This window comes from Oncorhynchus nerka, linkage group LG25 (assembly GCF_034236695.1).
Source record: "Oncorhynchus nerka isolate Pitt River linkage group LG25, Oner_Uvic_2.0, whole genome shotgun sequence".
Classification (NCBI taxonomy): Eukaryota; Metazoa; Chordata; class Actinopteri; order Salmoniformes; family Salmonidae; genus Oncorhynchus; species Oncorhynchus nerka.
This window is the reverse complement of record NC_088420.1, coordinates 1,233,255-1,258,445: the sequence shown is the minus strand read 5'-3', so window position 1 is coordinate 1,258,445 and position 25,191 is coordinate 1,233,255. Positions and strand designations below refer to the sequence as shown.

General features: G+C 46.1%; 1 protein-coding gene across 1 annotated transcript; it reads left to right on the top strand.

Annotated features, from left to right (window-relative positions):
• The first annotated feature begins 3,549 nt into the window (after nt 1–3,549).
• chst7 (carbohydrate (N-acetylglucosamine 6-O) sulfotransferase 7) lies at nt 3,550–24,684 on the top strand. The gene is made up of 2 exons (XM_065009461.1): nt 3,550–4,903; nt 24,505–24,684. The coding sequence occupies exon 1, from the start codon at nt 3,625–3,627 to the stop codon at nt 4,870–4,872; it is 1,248 nt and encodes a 415-aa protein (XP_064865533.1). The 5' UTR covers nt 3,550–3,624; the 3' UTR covers nt 4,873–4,903; nt 24,505–24,684.
• The last annotated feature ends 507 nt before the right edge of the window (nt 24,685–25,191 follow it).

The window sequence follows — 25,191 nt, the reverse complement described above, 5'->3', positions numbered from 1 at the left end:
CAACCCAGCCTCCTCTAAATGATCTGATAAACTACTACAACCCAGCCTCCTCTAAATGATCTGTGGTAAACTACTACTGCAACCCAGCCTCCTCTAAATGATCTGATCAACTACTACAACCCAGCCTCCTCTAAATGATCTGTGGTAAACTACTACAACCCAGGCTCCTCTAAATGATCTGTGGTAAACTACTACAACCCAGCCTCCTCTAAATGATCTGTGATAAACTACTACAACCCAGCCTCCTCTAAATGATCTGATAAACTACTACAACCCAGCCTCCTCTAAATGATCTGATAAACTACTGCAACCAGCCTCCTCTAAATGATCTGTGATAAACTACTACAACCCAGCCTCCTCTAAATGATCTGTGATAAACTACTACAACCCAGCCTCCTCTAAATGATCTGTGGTAAACTACTGCAACCCAGCCTCCTCTAAATGATCTGATAAACTACTGCAACCCAGCCTCCTCTAAATGATCTGTGGTAAACTACTACAACCCAGCCTCCTCTAAATGATCTGTGATAAACTACTGCAACCCAGCCTCCTCTAAATGATCTGATAAACTACTACAACCCAGCCTCCTCTAAATGATCTGATAAACTACTACAACCCAGCCTCCTCTAAATGATCTGTGGTTCACTACTACAACCCAGCCTCCTCTAAATGATCTGATAAACTACTGCAACCCAGCCTCCTCTAAATGATCTGTGGTAAACTACTACAACACATCCTCCTCTAAATGATCTGTGGTAAACTACTACAACCCAGCCTCCTCTAAATGATCTGTGGTAAACTACTGCAACCCAGCCTCCTCTAAATGATCTGTGGTAAACTACTACAACCCAGCCTCCTCTAAATGATCTGATAAACTACTGCAACCCAGCCTCCTCTAAATGATCTGTGATAAACTACTACAACCCAGCCTCCTCTAAATGATCTGATAAACTACTACAACCCAGCCTCCTCTAAATGATCTGTGATAAACTACTGCAACCCAGCCTCCTCTAAATGATCTGATAAACTACTACAACCCAGCCTCCTCTAAATGATCTGTGGTAAACTACTACTGCAACCCAGCCTCCTCTAAATGATCTGATCAACTACTACAACCCAGCCTCCTCTAAATGATCTGTGGTAAACTACTACAACCCAGGCTCCTCTAAATGATCTGTGGTAAACTACTACAACCCAGCCTCCTCTAAATGATCTGTGATAAACTACTACAACCCAGCCTCCTCTAAATTATCTGATAAACTACTACAACCCAGCCTCCTCTAAATGATCTGATAAACTACTGCAACCAGCCTCCTCTAAATGATCTGTGATAAACTACTACAACCCAGCCTCCTCTAAATGATCTGTGATAAACTACTACTGCAACCCAGTAGTGAACATAATTGTACACTCGCAAAGCCGACTGAAAACGAGGGCTGAGGGGCTTACGTTGCAATCTTCCCTTGCTTGGCTAATCATTTGGACCGCCCTCCAAGATGGCGACGGGGATTCCCCCAAGGGTAGGTGGACGAGGGTAAGTGGACGAGGGTAAGTGGACGAGGGTAAGTGGACGAGGGTAGGTGGACGAGGGTAAGTGGACGAGGGTAAGTGGACGAGGTAAGTGGACGAGGGTAAGTGGACGGGTAGGTGGACGAGGGTAAGTGGACGAGGGTAAGTGGACGAGGGTAAGTGGACGAGGGTAGGTGGACGAGGGTAAGTGGACGAGGGTAAGTGGACGAGGGTAAGTGGACGAGGGTAAGTGGACGAGGGTAGGTGGACGAGGGTAAGTGGACGAGGGTAAGTGGACGAGGGTAAGTGGACGAGGGTAGTGGACGAGGGTAGTGGACGAGGGTGTCTTTTTAAAGTGTTTGGACCTCATCCATTTTGTCCTGGGCGCGGACTTCGGTCTCACATGTTCGCCAATGCAAGGTGTTATGGGATAGCCTCCCTGGCGAAGAGAACCAAATAGTAAAAAACGATGCTCACATGCCTGCTGTGTTTTCCAGACCTCCCAAATAGACCTACGCTTATAAAACTTCTAGTAAACTTAGTACAAACTTGCCTTCTCGCCTTATTATTTTTGGAATCGCACTTGATAAATGATAGTTGACTTAAGTACTCGCTATATGCTCTAGAAAGAACACAAGTCTGTATTTTTTAACACACACAAAGTCGCACAACACACACTCAACTCTTATTTTGAAGGCTAGGTTTGAACAGGATATGCGTTTGGTCAACGATACAAGACTATGGATTTAGCCCAACCCACATCACCAGTAATGAGAAATGGAACCGATTTGTTATTTTCTAAGATCATTATCTACCGATGAGTGCTTTTTTGTTTTCGGCAATATAATATCTTCCAACTGAAAAATAAAACAACTTGGTTTTGGTATTTCGAATTCGAACACATGAAAAGAAAAATAAATATATTATTACATGGAAATAGAACAATCTTGTTGTTTTTATATTTTGTCCGCTACTCACATTTAGAGATACGTGGGAAATAAAAGCATTTAGCATTAGACCATTTACTGGCGTTGAAATTGACAAAAGGAAAAATGTGATTTTAAAAAAATCATTTCCTCGTTTGGCCTTGGCGAGATGAAAGGAAATTTGAATTACCCATAAACCAGTTTCCATGTGTTTCCCCCCCAGTTGCGTTAGTTTCAAAAGCACATAGACCTACGACCTGATCGATACTAGTGATTTATTGACTCTTGTCAAAGCAACAGGGTTTTTGGTGTGTGTGCAGTTTATAAATTGCTTGTTTAAAATATATAAGTTGTATAAAAGCCCCTTATATTTGAATTTAGAATCCCACTAAATGTCATTAGATCAACAGTATTTTTAATGTAGAGATTCCGGTAAACTCTTTCATGTGTCCTACCAATTGCTGTTGGATTATTCACCATGGCAACAAATTGTTAGAATAAAAACTGAACTACAGTTATTTCTCTGTTTTCAGTCGGCTTTCGTTGGAGAACAGCTTTTCCTTTGCAGGGATATGTGTGTTTTTCACCAGTACAGGGCATTCGGAAAGTATTCAGACCGCTTGACTTAAAAACATTTTTTTTTACCTTTATTTAATATTTATTTAACATGTATTTATTTCAAGTAAGCTAAGAACCCATTTTTATTTACAATGATGGCCTATACAACTTTTCCCACATTTTGTTACAGCCTTATTCTAAAATGGATTAAATGACATTTTCCCTCATCAATCTACACACGATATCTCATAATAACAAAGCGAAAAGAAAACAGGTTTTTGGAAGAAACCCCCCAGAAATACCTTATTTTCCATATGTATTCAGGCCCTTTGCTATAAGACTCTAAATTGACATTGAAACATCTATATAGGCCTAGCTATACATAAATATGATTCGAAAAAAACGTTTAATTAAAAGATAAAAAATAAAAATAAGGCTACATGAATGCACACTAGACTGAAACTATATAACTGGGCCTTTATTTTGAACCTGTGACCGTGGGCTTTTATGTCGTCATTTGAATGGGCGTGTCTAAATCATTTATTGTTCAACTCTTTCTTCTTGCTGGTCTCAGCCTTCACAGAGCGGCACCGAACCCAACAACAGCCCTGTCTATCTGTGAGAGAGGGAAATGAAAAGGAGGCTACAGAAGAAATACTTCATTTTAATTCTAGCATATTCCGTGTTACTTCTGTTAATTCCGTATATGCTGGACTACAGGAGTAAATTAGGGCATATTAAACATGGCAAGCAACAGCCGAGGTGCCCCGACCTCGATGTGTGGAATAACGGGGACAAGTTCAGCAACACTACGGGTACCGTGGAAGACACGGTAGTCAACAGGAGCCAGTCTAAAATACACGTTTATTTACATGCTACATGGAGGACGGGGTCATCGTTCTTAGGAGAGTTATTCAATCAACACCCCGATGTGTTTTACCTCTACGAGCCCATGTGGCATATATGGCAGGCTCTCTATCCAGGAGATGCGGTCAGTCTGCAAGGAGCCGTGCGTGATATGATGAAGGCGTTATTACGATGCGACTTCTCAGTTTTAAAACTGTACACAGGGAGCCAAAATATCACCACGTCTTTTATATTTGGATGGAGAAAGAACAAAGTCATCTGCTCGGAACCTTTATGCGAGGCGTACAAGAGAAACGACGTGGGATTAATCCAAGATGACGTCTGTGGAAAGTGTCCAAGGAAAGATATCAAAGAGTTGGAGAGGGAGTGCAAGAAGTACCGCGTCGTGGTAATCAAAGGTGTGCGGGTTCTGGACCTCGGCGTACTCGTCCCGTTAATGAGAGATCCCGCTTTAAATCTCCAGATCATTCAGTTGTTTAGAGACCCGCGGGCAGTTCACAATTCACGACTGAAATCGAAACAAGCTCTGGTCAAGGAGAGCATACAGGTACTGAGGAGTAAAAAACAGACGGAGAAATACAAGCGTCTACTGGTGCCAAACAGCAGGGGGAACCGGGCAGAGAATTATGTCTCTAGCGCAATGGAGCTAATATGTGACAACTGGCTGAACGACATGATGCTCATGATGAACGCGCCCCCCTGGGTGAAGAGGAATTACATCAAGATCCGCTACGAGGACTTGGTTCTACACCCCATGGAGGAACTCAGGAGACTCTACAGCTTCTCCAAACTCTCCTCCTTTCCTGCCATGGATAAGTTCGTGTTGAACATGACCCACGGGCACGGTTACTCCTCAGACAAACCGTTTGTAATATCGTCCAGGGACGCTAAGGAAGCCATCTTCGCATGGAGAGAGCGGTTGAACATTGAGCAGATCTCCCAAGTGGAAGACTACTGCAGTGAGGTCATGAGACAACTGGGCTATCAGAAAAACAGTGTGGATCAAACATAGACATTACAGCATCAAGATGGTGGTGATGAAGGTATGTAGGCCTGTGATGACGAAGGTATGTAGGCCTGTGATGACGAAGGTATGTAGGCCTGTGATGACGAAGGTATGTAGGCCTGTGATGATGATGATGGATGGTTTGTTGGCCTGTGATGATGATGATGGAGGTATGTAGGCCTGTGATGATGATGATGGTATGTAGGCCTGTGATGATGATGATGATGGTTTGTAGGCCTGTGATGATGATGATGGAGGTATGTAGGCCTGTGATGATGATGGTTTGTAGGCCTGTGATGATGATGGTTTGTAGGCCTGTGATGATAATGGTTTGTAGGACTGTGATGATAATGGTTTGTAGGCCTGTGATGATGATGATGGTTTGTTGGCCTGTGATGATGATGATGATGGTTTGTTGGCCTGTGATGATGATGATGGAGGTATGTAGGCCTGTGATGATGATGACGAAGGTATGTAGGCCTGTGATGATGATGACGAAGGTATGTAGGCCTGTGATGATGATGACGAAGGTATGGTTTAGTAGGCCTGTGATGATGATGGTATGTAGGCCTGTGATGATGATGATGGAGGTATGTAGGCCTGTGATGATGATGATGGTTTGTAGGCCTGTGATGATGGTATGTAGGCCTGTGATGATGATGGTTTGTAGGCCTGTGATGATGATGGTATGTAGGCCTGTGATGATGATGGTTTGTAGGCCTGTGATGATGATGATGGTTTGTAGGCCTGTGATGATGATGATGATGATGATGGTTTGTAGGTATGTGATGATGATGATGATGATGAGGTATGTGATGAGGCCTGATGATGATGATGGTTTGTAGGCCTGTGATGATAATGGTTTGTAGGCCTGTGATGATAATGGTTTGTAGGCCTGTGATGATGATGATGATGGTTTGTAGGCCTGTGATGATGATGGTTTGTAGGCCTGTGATGATGATGGTATGTAGGCCTGTGATGATGATGGTTTGTAGGCCTATGATGATGATGGTATGTAGGCCTGTGATGATGATGGTTTGTAGGTATGTGATGATGATGATGGTTTGTAGGCCTGTGTGATGATGATGATGATGATGGTTTGTAGGTATGATGATGATGATGATGATGATGGTTTGTAGGTATGTGATGATGATGATGGTTTGTAGGCCTGTGATGATGATGGTTTGTAGGACTGTGATGATAATGGTTTGTAGGCCTGTGATGATGATGATGATGGTTTGTAGGCCTGTGATGATGATGATGATGGTTTGTAGGCCTGTGATGATGATGGTTTGTAGGCCTGTGATGACGATGGTTTGTAGGCCTGTGATGATGATGATGAGGCCTGTGATGATGATGGTTTGTAGGCCTGTGATGATGATGGTTTGTAGGCCTGTGATGATGATGATGATGATGATGGTTTGTAGGTATGTGATGATGATGATGATGATGATGGTTTGTAGGTATGTGATGATGATGATGGTATGTAGGCCTGTGATGATGATGGTATGTAGGCCTGTGATGATGATGGTATGTAGGCCTGTGATGATGATGGTATGTAGGACTGTGATGATGATGATGGTTTGTAGGTATGTGATGATGATGGTGGTATGTAGGCCTGTGATGATGATGGTATGTAGGCCTGTGATGATGATGGTGATGTAGGTTTTGTAGGTATGATGATGATGATGATGATGATGATGGTTTGTAGGTATGTGATGATGATGATGATGATGATGGTATGTAGGCCTGTGATGATGATGGTATGTAGGCCTGTGATGATGATGGTATGTAGGCCTGTGATGATGATGGTATGTAGGCCTGATGATGATCTAGTAGGTTTGAAGATATGGCAAATATGTCTGCTATGATTGATGATGATAGGGTGTTTGTAGGACTGTGATGATGATGGTTTGTAGGTATGTAAATGATGATGGTGGTATGTAGGCCTGTGATGATGGTGTATCCCTAGGCCTGTGATGATGATGGTATGTAGGCCTGTTGATGATGATGGTTTGTGAGGAATGTGATGATGATGATGATGATGGTATGTAGGCCTGTGATGATGATGGTATGTAGGCCTGTCCCCTTGATCAGTTTGTAGGTATGTGATGATGATGGTGGTATGTACAGCCAGTGATGATGGTGGTATTTTGCCTCATCCTGATGATGATGGTATGTAGGCCTGTGATGATGATGATGGTTTGTACGGTATGTGATGATGATGATGATGATTAGAAGGCCTGTGATGATGATGGTATTTAGGCCTGTGATGATGATGGTATGCAAAGGCACCTGCAGGGCCACACATTCTTTATGGACAGCAGTGAAGATACAGTAAAATTAACTTTCAGATACCTATTCCATCAAAACTGATTGTCTGAGAACCCAAACAAGGTGGGAGTCGTCATTGTTGATAGACAACAATCATTTGTTCTTCCATGGAGAAAGTTTTTACGGTATAACTAAACATGTAAATGAAACACGTCTTTCAAGTCAGAATATGGACATGGAACAAAGGGTCAAAAGGCAGTTTGTTGCTGGCATGTCATCCCTAAGTTTGTCTTGCCAATGAAACGGTCATTAAAGTAGTTGGAAAGATCAGTGGGTTTTGTGATGAACGAGACGTCTGATTCAATAAATGGATGTAATTTAAGGTGCTCCAAAGCTTTTTTACTCATCTTTGTTTCATAGTGTCGTTTCTTCCCCTTTCTATTCAGTTTAGTCACATGATTTCTCAATGTGCAGTACCGTTTGCAGTTTTGATTGTACAGCCAGACTTATTTGCCATCTATTTTGCCTCATCCCTCTACACCATACCAGTTTCCTATTCCTCATCAATCCACAGGGATTTAACCGTTTTTAACAGATCATTTTCTTGGGAAAATTTTGAGTAACTGACGTAGCACATGTTCTTCCCTTGTAACTGGGATAGGCAAATGTGTCACAGTGCAGCGACTGGTTGCAAAGATTACGGGAAACAGACAAGAGGCGCACAGGTGAGCTGACAGCTTATCATTGTATCATACACCACAGACCAGCAGCGGTAAAGTCTGAAATTGCTATGTAATCATCATCACACCACAGACCAGCAGAGTCTGGTTTGCTCCTAATTCAACCACAGACCAGCAGCATCTGGTTGCTCCCTCACACAGACACACAGACCAGCAGCGTCTGGTTGCTCCTCATTAAAGGGAAAGACACCACAGACCAGCAGCGTGAAATGGCTTTTCTGTGTGACATTACAGTCATCCACAGACCAGCAGCGTCTGGTGCATCTCTGATATGTACACACAGTGAAGGCATTTAAAACCAAACTGACTCTGTGGGAGACGCAGATGCGGAAAGTTGAGCCACTTTCCCACAGACCAGCAGCGTCTACCAGTGCTCCTCAGCACACAGTTGGCTGATAAGATAGGTATGCTTGCCGCTGGTTGCTCTCGATTTGCTGACTTTGAAGCACAACCAGCAGGTCTGGTTGGTAACCCATTTCATTGACGTGGAAACACCACAAACCAGCATGGAGTCTGGTTGCTCCAATCATTGCACTGAGGGCACAGACCAGCAGCGTCTGGTTGCTCCCTCATTACACACCACAGACCAGCAGCATCCAGGTTGCTCCTCATGTTTACACATACCTGTGTGACCAGCAGTTTTCTGGTTGCTCCTCATTACAAAACACCACAGACCAGCAGATTTACTGTTGCTCCCTCAATACACACCACAGAGCCAGAACATTGATGAACTTGTGGAAAAGATGGGACCTCAGTATCACTCCTCAACCTCAAACCAGCAACATTACTGGTTGCAATCACATATTTAGAGACCAGCAAGTTTAAAAGTTGAAAATTTAATATTTGTTTTCCATACAACTCCTTAAACAAAGTGTTGTTTTTGAATTCATAGATTTTTGCAACTTTATTTTTTGTATTTCAATCAATTATATTTTAAAAATATTTCAGTTCCAGATTTGAAAATTGCTATTATTGTTTTTTCTTTGAAGTAAATATGCCCACTTTTTGCTAAAATAGAAAATATAGTCTACTGATCACGGTTTTTATTTAATGTTCATGTTATAGGGATATTTATATCTGGAAATTTGTCTTTGTGTCTGTTGAAAATTAAAGATTCTGAGCAAAATATTGCTTTATTTAAAGATATTGTAATATATTTGGGTTTTCAGTAGGTTCAATTAGGTTCACTAGACTATATGCTGATTTAAAAAATTTTCAATGAACATTCGAACAGTCCGGCTGTTTACAGTTTGAAGCTTTATCTTGAATGGGCAGCTTGATGAAAGCCAGTCGATATTTAAATCACCCAGAAAATTATTAGTAACTGGGATAGGCAAATGTGTCAAGTACAGCGTCTGGTTGCTCCTCATTACACACCACAGACCAGCAGCGTCTGGTTGCTCCTCATTACACACCACAGACCAGCAGCGTCTGGTTGCTCCTCATTACACACCACAGACCAGCAGCGTAAATGACTTAAATGTGAAAATATACCTCCAGGTTGATATCACAAACATTATCAAGCATTTCACACATTATCCAGATACTGACTGTCTATAGCAGCTTCCCACCAGAATGGGCTTTAGGTGAGGCAGATGAACCTGTAGCCAGATTACCTCAACAGTATTTAACATTACCCAGATACTGACTGTTAGCACTTGGTGGTCTATAGCAGCTTCCCTCCAGAATGGGCTTTAGGTGAGGCAGATAAACCTGTAGCCATATTACTACAACAGTATTTAACATTACCCAGATACTGACTGGTCTATAGCAGCTTCCCACCAGAATGGTCTTTAGGTGAGGCAGATGAACCTGTAGCCATATTACTACAACAGTATTTAACATTACCCAGATACTGACTGGTCTATAGCAGCTTCCCACCAGAATGGTCTTTAGGTGAGGCAGATGAACCTGTAGCCATATTACTACAACAGTATTTAACATTACCCAGATACTGACTGGTCTATAGCAGCTTCCCACCAGAATGGGCTTTAGGTGAGGCAGATGAACCTGTAGCCATATTACTACAACAGTATTTAACATTATCCAGATACTGACTGGTCTATAGCAGCTTCCCACCAGAATGGGCTTTAGGTGAGGCAGATGAACCTGTAGCCATATTACCTCAACAGTATTTAACATTATCCAGATACTGACTGGTCTATAGCAGCTTCCCACCAGAATGGGCTTTAGGTGAGGCAGATGAACCTGTAGCCATATTACTACAACAGTATTTAACATTATCCAGATACTGACTGGTCTATAGCAGGTCTTCCTTCTACCAGTTTCCTATTCCTCATCAATCCACAGGGATTTAACCATTTTTACAGTCATTTTCTTAATGGGTGCTTATTAGTAACTGGGATAGGCAAATGTGTCAAGTGCAGCGTCTGGTTGCTCCTCATTACACACCACAGACCAGCAGCGTCTGGTTGCTCCTCATTACACACCACAGACCAGCAGCGTCTGGTTGCTCCTCATTACTCACCACAGACCAGCAGCGTCTGGTTGCTCCTCATTACACACCACAGACCAGCAGCGTCTGGTTGCTCCTCATTACACACCACAGACCAGCAGCGTCTGGTTGCTCCTCATTACTCACCACAGACCGGCAGCGTCTGGTTGCTCCTCATTACACACCACAGACCAGCAGCGTCTGGTTGCTCCTCATTACACACCACAGACCAGCAGCGTCTGGTTGCTCCTCATTACACACCACAGACCAGCAGCGTAAATGACTTAAATGTGAAAATATACCTCCAGGTTGATATCACAAACATTATCAAGCATTTCACACATTATCCAGATACTGACTGTCTATAGCAGCTTCCCACCAGAATGGGCTTTAGGTGAGGCAGATGAACCTGTAGCCAGATTACCTCAACAGTATTTAACATTACCCAGATACTGACTGTTAGCACTTGGTGGTCTATAGCAGCTTCCCTCCAGAATGGGCTTTAGGTGAGGCAGATAAACCTGTAGCCATATTACTACAACAGTATTTAACATTATCCAGATACTGACTGGTCTATAGCAGCTTCCCACCAGAAGGTGCTTTAGGTGAGGCAGGTGATCCTGTAGCCATATTACCTCAACAGTATTTAACATTACCCAGATACTGACTGGTCTATAGCAGCTTCCCACCAGAATGGGCTTTAGGTGAGGCAGATGAACCTGTAGCCATATTACTACAACAGTATTTAACATTATCCAGATACTGACTGGTCTATAGCAGCTTCCCACCAGAATGGGCTTTAGGTGAGGCAGATGAACCTGTAGCCATATTACTACAACAGTATTTAACATTACCCAGATACTGACTGTCTATAGCAGCTTCCCACCAGAATGGGCTTTAGGTGAGACAGATGAACCTGTAGCCATATTACTTCAACAGTATTTAACATTATCCAGATACTGACTGGTCTATAGCAGCTTCCCACCAGAATGGGCTTTAGGTGAGGCAGATGAACCTGTAGTCATATTACTACAACAGTATTTAACATTATCCAGATACTGACTGGTCTATAGCAGCTTCCCACCAGAATGGGCTTTAGGTGAGGCAGATGAACCTGTAGCCATATTACTACAACAGTATTTAACATTATCCAGATACTGACTGGTCTGGTGGTCAGCTTCCCACCAGAATGGGCTTTAGGTGAGGCAGATGAACCTGTAGTCATATTACTACAACAGTATTTAACATGAGATCCTCTCTAAGCTTTACAGGAATGTGGTTCTGAATATAAACAGCAACACCTCCACCTTTGGCATTTCTATCTTCTCTGTCGATGTTATAACCTTCCATTGCTACCACTGTATCATCAAAAGGTATTATCTAAGTGAGTTTCAGAATATGAATGTCATCTGTTACTAGCAAATTATTGACTTCATGAACCTTGTTTCTTAAGATACATATATTACCGCGGGCTATTTTTTAACACATTTCTGGGATGCTTGGTTGTTTTTATTACTTTACTGGGAAGCTTAGCAGAGGTAGACAGACATACTCGGGTTATTTTTTATTAATGCAGGGTGAGATGCACACAGTGGACCTCCTACTGGGACACACCTCCTCAGTGGTCTTCCTACTGGGACACACCTCCTCAGTGGTCTTCCTACTGGGACACACCTCCTCAGTGGTCTTCCTACTAGGACACACCTCCTCAGTGGTCTTCCTACTAGGACACACCTCCTCAGTGGTCTTCCTACTAGGACACACCTCCTCAGTGTTAACAGTAGTCTTCCTACTAGGACACACCTCCTCAGTGGTCTTCCTACTAGGACACACCTCCTCAGTGTTAACAGTAGTCTTCCTACTAGGACACACCTCCTCAGTGGTCTTCCTACTAGGACACACCTCCTCAGTGTTAACAGTAGTCTTCCCTAGGACACACCACTAACAGGTCTTCCTACTAGGCACACCTCCTCAGTGGTCTTCCTACTAGGGCACACTCAGTGGTCTTCCTACTAGGACACACCACCTCAGTGGTCTTCCTACTAGACACACCACCTAGGACACACCTCCTCAGGTCAGTGGTAACTAGGACACACCTCCTCAGTGGTCTTCCTACTAGGACACACCTCCTCAGTGGTTAACAGTGGTCTTCCCTGGGACACCTCCTCAGTAGGACACACCTCCTCAGTGGTCTTAACAGTGGTCTTCCTATAGGACACACCTCCTCAGTGGTCTTCCTATAGGACACACCTCCTCAGTGGTCTTCCAGTGGTCTTCCTACTAGGACACACCTCCTCAGTGGTCTTCCTATAGGACACACCTCCTCAGTGTTAACAGTAGTCTTCCTACTAGGACACACCACCTCAGTGGTCTTCCTACTAGGCACGCCTCCTCAGTGGTCTTCCTAGGACACACCTCCTCAGTGGTCTTCCTATAGGACACACCTCCTCAGTGGTCTTCCTACTAGGACACACCTCCTCAGTGGATAGGACACACCTCCTCAGTGTTAACAGTAGTCTTCCTACTAGGACACACCACCTCAGTGTTAACAGTGGTCTTCCTACTAGGGCACACCTCCTCAGTGGTCTTCCTATAGGACACACCTCCTCAGTGGTCTTCCTACTAGGGCACACCTCCTCAGTGGTCTTCCTACTAGGACACACCTCCTCAGTGTTAACAGTGGTCTTCCTATAGGACACACCTCCTCAGTGGTCTTCCTACTAGGACACACCTCCTCAGTGTTAACAGTGGTCTTCCTACTAGGACACACCTCCTCAGTGCTAACAGTGGTCTTCCTATAGGACACACCACCTCAGTGTTAACAGTGGTCTTCCTACTAGGACACACCTCCTCAGTGGTCTTCCTATTGGACACACCTCCTCAGTGGTCTTCCTATAGGACACACCTCCTCAGTGGTCTTCCTACTAGGACACACCTCCTCAGTGGTCTTCCTATAGGACACACCTCCTCAGTGTTAACAGTAGTCTTCCTACTAGGACACACCACCTCAGTGTTAACAGTGGTCTTCCTACTAGGGCACACCTCCTCAGTGGTCTTCCTATAGGACACACCTCCTCAGTGGTCTTCCTACTAGGGCACACCTCCTCAGTGGTCTTCCTACTAGGACACACCACCTCAGTGTTAACAGTGGTCTTCCTATAGGACACACCTCCTCAGTGGTCTTCCTACTAGGACACACCTCCTCAGTGTTAACAGTGGTCTTCCTACTAGGACACACCTCCTCAGTGGTCTTCCTACTGGGACACACCACCTCAGTGGTCTTCCTACTAGGACACACCTCCTCAGTGTTAACAGTGGTCTTCCTACTAGGACACACCTCCTCAGTGGTCTTCCTATAGGACACTCCTCCTCAGTGTTAACAGTGGTCTTCCTACTAGGACACACCTCCTCAGTGTTAACAGTGGTCTTCCTACTAGGACACACCACCTCAGTGTTAACAGTGGTCTTCCTACTAGGACACACCTCCTCTACTAGGACACACCTCCTCAGTGGTCTTCCTACTAGGGACACACTATAGGACACACCTCCTCAGTGTTAACAGTGGTCTTCCTACTAGGACACACCTCCTCAGTGGTCTTCCTACTAGGACACACCTTCTCAGTGGTCTTCCTACTAGGACACACCTCCTCAGTGTTAACAGTGGTCTTCCTACTAGGACACACCTCCTCAGTGTTAACAGTGGTCTTCCTACTAGGACACACCACCTCAGTGTTAACAGTGGTCTTCCTACTAGGACACACCACCTCAGTGTTAACAGTGGTCTTCCTACTAGGACACACCTCCTCAGTGTTAACAGTGGTCTTCCTACTGGGACACACCACCTCAGTGGTCTTCCTACTAGGACACACCACCTCAGTGTTAACAGTGGTCTTCCTACTAGGGCACACCTCCTCAGTGGTCTTCCTATAGGACACACCTCCTCAGTGGTCTTCCTATAGGACACACCTCCTCAGTGGTCTTCCTACTAGGACACACCTCCTCAGTGGTCTTCCTATAGGACACACCTCCTCAGTGTTAACAGTAGTCTTCCTACTAGGACACACCACCTCAGTGTTAACAGTGGTCTTCCTACTAGGGCACACCTCCTCAGTGGTCTTCCTATAGGACACACCTCCTCAGTGGTCTTCCTACTAGGGCACACCTCCTCAGTGGTCTTCCTACTAGGGCACACCTCCTCAGTGGTCTTCCTACTAGGACACACCTCCTCAGTGTTAACAGTGGTCTTCCTATAGGACACACCACCTCAGTGTTAACAGTGGTCTTCCTACTAGGACACACCTCCTCAGTGGTCTTCCTATAGGACACACCTCCTCAGTGGTAGGACACACCTCCTCAGTGGTCTTCCTACTAGGACACACCTCCTCAGTGGTCTTCCTATAGGACACACCTCCTCAGTGTTAACAGTAGTCTTCCTACTAGGACACACCACCTCAGTGTTAACAGTGGTCTTCCTATAGGACACACCTCCTCAGTGGTCTTCCTACTAGGGCACACCTCCTCAGTGGTCTTCCTATAGGACACACCTCCTCAGTGGTCTTCCTACTAGGACACACCTCCTCAGTGTTAACAGTGGTCTTCCTACTAGGACACACCTCCTCAGTGGTCTTCCTACTGGGACACACCACCTCAGTGGTCTTCCTACTAGGACACACCTCCTCAGTGTTAACAGTGGTCTTCCTACTAGGACACACCTCCTCAGTGGTCTTCCTATAGGACACTCCTCCTCAGTGTTAACAGTGGTCTTCCTACTAGGACACACCACCTCAGTGTTAACAGTGGTCTTCCTACTAGGACACACCTCCTTAGTGGTCTTCCTACTAGGACACACCACCTCAGTGGTCTTCCTATAGGACACACCTCCTCAGTGTTAACAGTGGTCTTCCTACTAGGACACACCACCTCAGTGTTAACAGTGGTCTAGGACACACTACCTCAGTGTTAACAGTGGTCTTCCTACTAGGACACACCTCCTCAGTGGTCTTCCTACTAGGACACACCTTCTCAGTGGTCTTCCTACTAGGACACACCTCCTCAGTGTTAACAGTGGTCTTCCTACTAGGACACACCTCCTCAGTGTTAACAGTGGTCTTCCTACTAGGACACACCACCTCAGTGTTAACAGTGGTCTTCCTACTAGGACACACCACCTCAGTGTTAACAGTGGTCTTCCTACTAGGACACACCACCTCAGTGTTAACAGTGGTCTTCCTACTAGGACACACCTCCTCAGTGTTAACAGTGGTCTTCCTACTGGGACACACCACCTCAGTGGTCTTCCTACTAGGACACACCTCCTCAGTGTTAACAGTGGTCTTCCTACTGGGACACACCACCTCAGTGGTCTTCCTACTAGGACACACCTCCTCAGTGGTCTTCCTACTAGGACACACCTCCTCAGTGGTCTTCCTACTAGGACACACCACCTCAGTGTTAACAGGGGTCTTCCTATAGGACACACCACCTCAGTGGTCTTCCTACTAGGACACACCTCCTCAGTGTTAACAGTGGTCTTCCTACTAGGACACACCTCCTCAGTGTTAACAGTGGTCTTCCTACTAGGACACACCTCCTCAGTGCTAACAGTGGTCTTCCTACTAGGACACACCTCCTCAGTGGTCTTCCTATTAGGACACACCACCTCAGTGTTAACAGTGGTCTTCCTACTAGTGCACACCACCTCAGTGTTAACAGTGGTCTTCCTACTAGGACACACCTCCTCAGTGTTAACAGTGGTCTTCCTACTGGGACACACCACCTCAGTGGTCTTCCTACTAGGACACACCTCCTCAGTGTTAACAGTGGTCTTCCTACTGGGACACACCACCTCAGTGGTCTTCCTACTAGGACACACCTCCTCAGTGTTAACAGGGGTCTTCCTATAGGACACACCACCTCAGTGGTCTTCCTACTAGGACACACCTCCTCAGTGTTAACAGTGGTCTTCCTACTAGGACACACCTCCTCAGTGTTAACAGTGGTCTTCCTACTAGGACACACCTCCTCAGTGCTAACAGTGGTCTTCCTACTAGGACACACCACCTCAGTGTTAACAGTGGTCTTCCTATAGGACACACCACCTCAGTGTTAACAGTGGTCTTCCTACTAGGACACACCTCCTCAGTGGTCTTCCTACTAGGACACACCACCTCAGTGGTCTTCCTACTAGGACACACCCTCAGTGGTCTTCCTACTAGGACACACCTCCTCAGTGGTCTTCCTACTAGGACACACCTCCTCAGTGGTCTTCCTACTAGGACACACCTCCTCAGTGGTCTTCCTACTAGGACACACCACCTCAGTGGTCTTCCTACTAGGACACACCTCCTTAGTGTTAAAAGTGTAACTCTGGTTCATAGGCACATGATTACTGCAGACAACAGCTGTAGGATCAACAGAGGCTTTCAGGCAGTTAGAGGGACATATATTAGGTGACGTACATTGTGTCTACCAACACCCCTGGTATAATGTACATTTGCCTGAAGCATTATGACGACTCAGCGTCACAACGGTAGGGATTAACTGAGCTGGACTTGGGTCATTGATAAGTCATTGTCTCAACGCAGCTTTATAATGTAGATTAACAGCAACAAGATATCATGATGAAACAGCAGTTTGAATTTGTTATTCTAATGGTCATATTGGTAACAATAAATAGTGATGTAGTCTTTTCAACATTTTATTAGTGGAAAAAGCTGTGTGCATTTGAATTAAATAGATGCCTGGGGATCACTGTCCCGAGCCAATGCATATCTCCGGAGTAGGCGGTAGGCCTATTTCACTGTAGTCAGGGAATGGACTCCATGTCAGTTAGTATCTAAGTCCTGACTAACCACTAGAGTCCACAGACTATGAAGTAACCACACACAACCACAGGAGTGTCTGATATCTCACACATATCTGTTATCACACATGAATTAACCGGTTGAACAAGCCAAGTTGTGCCCTCCGCTCTGCGGTGACTTTGTCCAACCCAGTATTATTAGAAATATCACCTCAGTCTGAGATCACCATGAAACATCTCAGGATGAGATCAATGGATTGTAGAACCACACTAGTACTGCAGTAAGACCCATAGACCCACTAGTACTGCAGTAAGACCCATATACCCACTAGTACTGCAGTAAGACCCATAGACCCACTAGTACTGCAGTAAGACCCATAGACCCACTAGTACTGCAGTAAGACCCATAGACCCACTAGTACTGCAGTAAGACCCATAGACCCACTAGTACCGCAGTAAGACCCATAGACCCACTAGTACTGCAGTAAGACCCATAGACCCACTAGTACTGCAGTAAGACCCATAGACCCACTAGTACTGCAGTAAGACCCATAGACCTACTAGTACTGCAGTAAGACCCATAGACCCACTAGTACTGCAGTAAGACCCATAGGCCTCACAGTACTGCAGTAAGACCCATAGACCTCACAGTACTGTAGTAAGACCCATAGACCCACTAGTACCGCAGTAAGACCCATAGACCCACTAGTACTGCAGTAAGACCCATATACCCACTAGTACTGCAGTAAGACCCATATACCCACTAGTACTGCAGTAAGACCCATATACCCACTAGTACTGCAGTAAGACCCATAGACCCACTAGTACTGCAGTAAGACCCATAGACCCACTAGTACTGCAGTACGACCCATAGACCCACTAGTACTGCAGTAAGACCCATAGACCCACTAGTACTGCAGTAAGACCCATAGACCCACTAGTACTGCAGTAAGACCCATAGACCCACTAGTACTGCAGTAAGACCCATAGACCCACTAGTACTGCAGTAAGACCCATAGACCCACTAGTACTGCAGTAAGACCCATAGACCCACTAGTACTGCAGTAAGACCCATAGACCCACTAGTACTGCAGTAAGACCCATAGACCCACTAGTACTGCAGTAAGACCCATAGACCCACTAGTACTGCAGTAAGACCCATAGACCCACTAGTACTGCAGTAAGACCCATAGACCCACTAGTACTGCAGTAAGACCCATAGACCCACTAGTACTGCAGTAAGACCCATAGACCCACTAGTACTGCAGTAAGACCCATAGACCCACTAGGACCGCAGTAAGACCATAGACCCACTAGTACTGCAGTAAGACCCATAGACCCACTAGTACTGCAGTAAGACCTATAGACCTCACAGTACTGCAGTAAGACCCATAAACCTCACAGTACTGCAGTAAGACCCATAGACCCACTAGTACTGCAGTAAGACCCATAAACCTCACAGTACTGCAGTAAGACCCATAGACCCACTAGTACTGCAGTAAGACCCATAAACCTCACAGTACTGCAGTAAGACCCATAGACCCACTAGTACCGCAGTAAGACCTATAGACCCACTAGTACTGCAGTAAGACCCATAGACCCACTAGTACTGCAGTAAGACCCATAGACCCACTAGTACTGCAGTAAGACCCATAGACCCACTAGTACTGCAGTAAGACCCATAGACCCACTAGTACTGCAGTAAGACCCATAGACCCACTAGTACTGCAGTAAGACCCATAGACCCACTAGTACTGCAGTAAGACCCATAGACCCACTAGTACTGCAGTAAGACCCATAGACCTCACAGTACTGCAGTAAGACCCATAGACCCACTAGTACTGCAGTAAGACCCATAGACCTACTAGTACTGCAGTAAGACCTATAGACCCACTAGTACCGCAGTAAGACCTATAGACCCACTAGTACCGCAGTAAGACCTATAGACCCACTAGTACCGCAGTAAGACCTATAGACCCACTAGTACCGCAGTAAGACCTATAGACCCACTAGTACCGCAGTAAGACCTATAGACCCACTAGTACCGCAGTAAGACCTATAGACCCACTAGGACCGCAGTAAGACCATAGACCCACTAGTACCGCAGTAAGACCCATAGACCCACTAGTACCGCAGTAAGACCCATAGACCCACTAGTCCCGCAGTAAGACCCATAGACCCACTAGGACCGCAGTAAGACCCATAGATCCACTAGTACCGCAGTAAGACCCATAGACCCACTAGTACCGCAGTAAGACCCACTAGGACCGCAGTAAGACCTATAACTGACCAGGTTAACATCATCACAACACACCTCCAGCACGTCAGAGGGTAGACTGTACTATGTAGAGGCTTTACTGAGTCCTTCTGATGGGAAACGCAATGGTAGGGAAGTATATTTCTTCCTCATTTATTTAAAAAAAAAGAAGAAGTTTTATTTCACCTTTATTTAACCAGGTAGGTGAGTTGAGAACACCTTTATTTAACCAGGTAGGTGAGTTGAGAACACCTTTATTTAACCAGGTAGGTGAGTTGAGAACACCTTTATTTAACCAGGTAGGTGAGTTGAGAACACCTTTATTTAACCAGGTAGGTGAGTTGAGAACACCTTTATTTAACCAGGTAGGTGAGTTGAGAACACCTTTATTTAACCAGGTAGGTGAGTTGAGAACACCTTTATTTAACCAGGTAGGTCAGTTGAGAACACCTTTATTTAACCAGGTAGGTGAGTTGAGAACACCTTTATTTAACCAGGTAGGCCAGTTGAGAACACCTTTATTTAACCAGGTAGGTCAGTTGAGAACACCTTTATTTAACCAGGTAGGCTAGTAGAACACCTTTATTTAACCAGGTAGGTCAGTTGAGAACACCTTTATTTAACCAGGTAGGTCAGTTGAGAACACCTTTATTTAACCAGGTAGGCTAGTTGAGAACACCTTTATTTAACCAGGTAGGCCAGTTGAGAACACCTTTATTTAACCAGGTAGGCTAGTTGAGAACACCTTTATTTAACCAGGTAGGCTAGTTGAGAACACCTTTATTTAACCAGGTAGGCTAGTTGAGAACACCTTTATTTAACCAGGTAGGCTAGTTGAGAACACCTTTATTTAACCAGGTAGGCTAGTTGAGAACACCTTTATTTAACCAGGTAGGTGAGTTGAGAACACCTTTATTTAACCAGGTAGGCTAGTTGAGAACACCTTTATTTAACCAGGTAGGCTAGTTGAGAACACCTTTATTTAACCAGGTAGGTCAGTTGAGAACACCTTTATTTAACCAGGTAGGCCAGTTGAGAACACCTTTATTTAACCAGGTAGGCTAGTTGAGAACACCTTTATTTAACCAGGTAGGTCAGTTGAGAACACCTTTATTTAACCAGGTAGGCCAGTTGAGAACACCTTTATTTAACCAGGTAGGCTAGTTGAGAACACCTTTATTTAACCAGGTAGGTCAGTTGAGAACACCTTTATTTAACCAGGCAGGCTAGTTGAGAACACCTTTATTTAACCAGGTAGGCTAGTTGAGAACACCTTTATTTAACCAGGTAGGAGGGTTGAGAACACCTTTATTTAACCAGGTAGGCTAGTTGAGAACACCTTTATTTAACCAGGTAGGCCAGTTGAGAACACCTTTATTTAACCAGGTAGGCTAGTTGAGAACACCTTTATTTAACCAGGTAGGCTAGTTGAGAACACCTTTATTTAACCAGGTAGGCTAGTTGAGAACACCTTTATTTAACCAGGTAGGCTAGTTGAGAACACCTTTATTTAACCAGGTAGGCTAGTTGAGAACACCTTTATTTAACCAGGTAGGCTAGTTGAGAACACCTTTATTTAACCAGGTAGGCTAGTTGAGAACACCTTTATTTAACCAGGTAGGCTAGTTGAGAACACCTTTATTTAACCAGGTAGGCTAGTTGAGAACACCTTTATTTAACCAGGTAGGCTAGTTGAGAACACCTTTATTTAACCAGGTAGGCTAGTTGAGAACACCTTTATTTAACCAGGTAGGAGGGTTGAGAACACCTTTATTTAACCAGGTAGGCTAGTTGAGAACACCTTTATTTAACCAGGTAGGTGAGTTGAGAACACCTTTATTTAACCAGGTAGGCTAGTTGAGAACACCTTTATTTAACCAGGTAGGCTAGTTGAGAACACCTTTATTTAACCAGGTAGGTCAGTTGAGAACACCTTTATTTAACCAGGTAGGCCAGTTGAGAACACCTTTATTTAACCAGGTAGGCTAGTTGAGAACACCTTTATTTAACCAGGTAGGTCAGTTGAGAACACCTTTATTTAACCAGGTAGGCTAGTTGAGAACACCTTTATTTAACCAGGTAGGCTAGTTGAGAACACCTTTATTTAACCAGCACCAGGCAGTTGAGAACACCTTTATTTAACCAGGTAGGCTAGTTGAGAACACCTTTATTTAACCAGGTAGGCTAGTTGAGAACACCTTTATTTAACCAGGTAGGCTAGTTGAGAACACCTTTATTTAACCAGGTAGGCTAGTTGAGAACACCTTTATTTAACCAGGTCACGATAAAGCAAAGCAGTGCAGCACAAAAAAGAGTTACACATAAACAAACGTACAGTCAATAATATCCATGTACAGTAGTGTGCCAATAGAGTAAGGTTAGGGAGGTAAGGCACTAATGAGGGACTGACGTTTATAAAGGCCTCTGGTGGGGGGGTTGGCAGGGACTGAATCACACCCCCAGGCAGCAGCAGGCCTGCCCTGCTGGCGAGAACTGAACATAGGGACCATTGTATGAGTCTGGGCTCAGCCTGTCACCATACATCTCCTCTGACAAGCCCAGCCTTCAGGGCCAGGGGGGGAGGGAGACCAGCACCAGACACCAGTCACAGGGGGAGGGAGACCAGCACCAGACACCAGTCACAGGGGAGGAGGGAGACCAGCACCAGACACCAGTCACAGGGGAGGAGGGAGACCAGACACCAGTCACAGGGGAGGAGGGAGACCAGACACCAGTCACAGGGGAGGAGGGAGACCAGACACCAGTCACAGGGGAGGAGGGAGACCAGACACCAGTCACAGGGGAGGAGGGAGACCAGACACCAGTCACAGGGGAGGAGGGAGACCAGACACCAGTCACAGGGGAGGAGGGAGACCAGACACCAGTCACAGGGGAGGAGGGAGACCAGACACCAGTCACAGGGGAGGAGGGAGACCAGACACCAGTCACAGGGGAGGAGGGAGACCAGACACCAGTCACAGGGGAGGAGGGAGACCAGCACCAGTCACTGGGGAGGGAGACCAGCACCAGACACTGGGGAGGGAGACCAGCACCAATCACAGGGGAGGGGAGACCAGCACCAGACACTGAGGGGGAGACCAGCACCAGACACTGGGGAGGGAGACCAGCACCAGACACTGGGGAGGGAGACCAGCACCAGACACTGGGGAGGGAGACCAGCACCAGACACTGGGGAGGGAGACCAGCACCAGACACGTAAAAGGGGGGAGACCAGCACCAGACACTGGGGAGGAGACCAGCACCAGACACTGGGGAGGGAGACCAGCACCAGACACTGGGGAGGGAGACCAGCACCAGACACTGGGGAGGGAGACCAGCACCAGACACTGGGGAGGGAGACCAGCACCAGACACTGGGGAGGGAGACCAGCACCAATCACAGGGGAGGGGAGACCAGACACCAGTCACAGGGGAGGAGGGAGACCAGACACCAGTCACAGGGGAGGAGGAGACCAGACACCAGTCACAGGGGAGGAGGGAGACCAGACACCAGTCACAGGGGAGGAGGGAGACCAGACACCAGTCACAGGGGAGGAGGGAGACCAGACACCAGTCACAGGGGAGGAGGGAGACCAGACACCAGTCACAGGGGAGGAGGGAGACCAGACACCAGTCACAGGGGAGGAGGGAGACCAGACACCAGTCACAGGGGAGGAGGGAGACCAGACACCAGTCACAGGGGAGGAGGGAGACCAGCACCAGTCACAGGGGAGGAGGGAGACCAGCACCAGTCACAGGGGAGGAGGGAGACCAGCACCAGTCACAGGGGAGGAGGGAGACCAGCACCAGACACTGGGGAGGGAGACCAGCACCAGACACTGGGGAGGGAGACCAGCACCAGACACTGGGGAGGGAGACCAGCACCAGACACTGGGGAGGGAGACCAGCACCAGACACTGGGGAGGGAGACCAGCACCAGACACTGGGGAGGGAGACCAGCAGGTCTGTAAGCCGTCACCTTTCACAGAGTGGAGGAGGTGGGAGGCTGTTACTACCCATTGAGCAGCGGGCCTGTTACTAACCATTGAGCAGCGGGCCTGTTATTACCCATTGAGCAGCGGGCCTGTTATTACCCATTGAGCAGCGGGCCTGTTATTACCCATTGAGCAGCGGGCCTGTTATTACCCATTGAGCAGCGGGCCTGTTATTACCCATTGAGCAGCGGGCCTGTTACTACCCATTGAGCAGCGGGCCTGTTATTACCCATTGAGCAGCGGGCCTGTTATTACCCATTGAGCAGCGGGCCTGTTATTACCCATTGAGCAGCGGGCCTGTTACTACCCATTGAGCAGCGGGCCTGTTACTACCCATTGAGCAGCGGGCCTGTTACTACCCATTGAGCAGCGGGCCTGTTACTACCCATTGAGCAGCGGGCCTGTTACTACCCATTGAGCAGCGGGCCTTTTACTACCCATTGAGCAGCGGGCCTGTTATTACCCATTGAGCAGCGGGCCTGTTATTACCCATTGAGCAGCGGGCCTGTTATTACCCATTGAGCAGCGGGCCTGTTATTACCCATTGAGCAGCGGGCCTGTTATTACCCATTGAGCAGCGGGCCTGTTACTACCCATTGAGCAGCGGGCCTGTTACTACCCATTGAGCAGCGGGCCTGTTACTACCCATTGAGCAGCGGGCCTGTTATTACCCATTGAGCAGCGGGCCTGTTACTACCCATTGAGCAGCGGGCCTGTTATTACCCATTGAGCAGCGGGCCTGTTATTACCCATTGAGCAGCGGGCCTGTTACTACCCATTGAGCAGCGGGCCTGTTACTACCCATTGAGCAGCGGGCCTGTTATTACCCATTGAGCAGCGGGCCTGTTATTACCCATTGAGCAGCGGGCCTGTTATTACCCATTGAGCAGCGGGCCTGTTATTACCCATTGAGCAGCGGGCCTGTTATTACCCATTGAGCAGCGGGCCTGTTATTACCCATTGAGCAGCGGGCCTGTTATTACCCATTGAGCAGCAGGCCTGTTATTACCCATTGAGCAGCAGGCCTGTTACTACCCATTGAGCAGCGGGCCTGTTATTTTAGCTTGAGAAGGAATTTGCTAACTTTAGCTGTGCCATGTTTTCCTTTTCATCCAGGTGCCTGATGGGATAAACTACGATGTCAGGACTGGTGCCAAGGGAAGAGGAACTGGGAAGCAGCTAGACTGGGTCGGTTTTCTTCTTCAGCCAATCCTGTATGAACTGAAGGAGAGAGGATGTCTGTCACGGGCTGGACAGAAGCATGGCAACACGAAGAGGACTTAGAGGAACTGAATTGTGCTTCCTGTTTTGTGGATCTGTCAAAAGTGTTTGATACTGCTTTTTTTATTGAACAAGTTGAACCTCCACTGGCCTGAGCTCATCAATCACCATGTCCTGAGTCCGAATGTCTTGAAGTACGTAAAGGTGTTCCCCAGGGATCCATACTAGAACCTGCTCTTTTCATTATTTATATAAATGCTATTGGTAAATTAGTTTAATAAAATGATTTAACTCCTGTTTAATACAACTACATGTTCTCTTCTAATGATTCTATAATCAGACCCCATAAATCAGCCTTTAATTTCAAGTTCTCTTCTAATGATCTCAGATTATTCTATAATCAAACCAGGCCCATAAATCAGCCTTTAATTTCCGTGCACCTTACTTGAGGAGTGATCTACAATACACTTTCAATTGGAGGAATTGATGCCTCTAGAGCATTTCAGACAGTTATTAGGTCAGCTTCTTACTGACAAATGTGTCTGTTTTTTGTGTATAAGAACAGGTATTTTAATATGTACA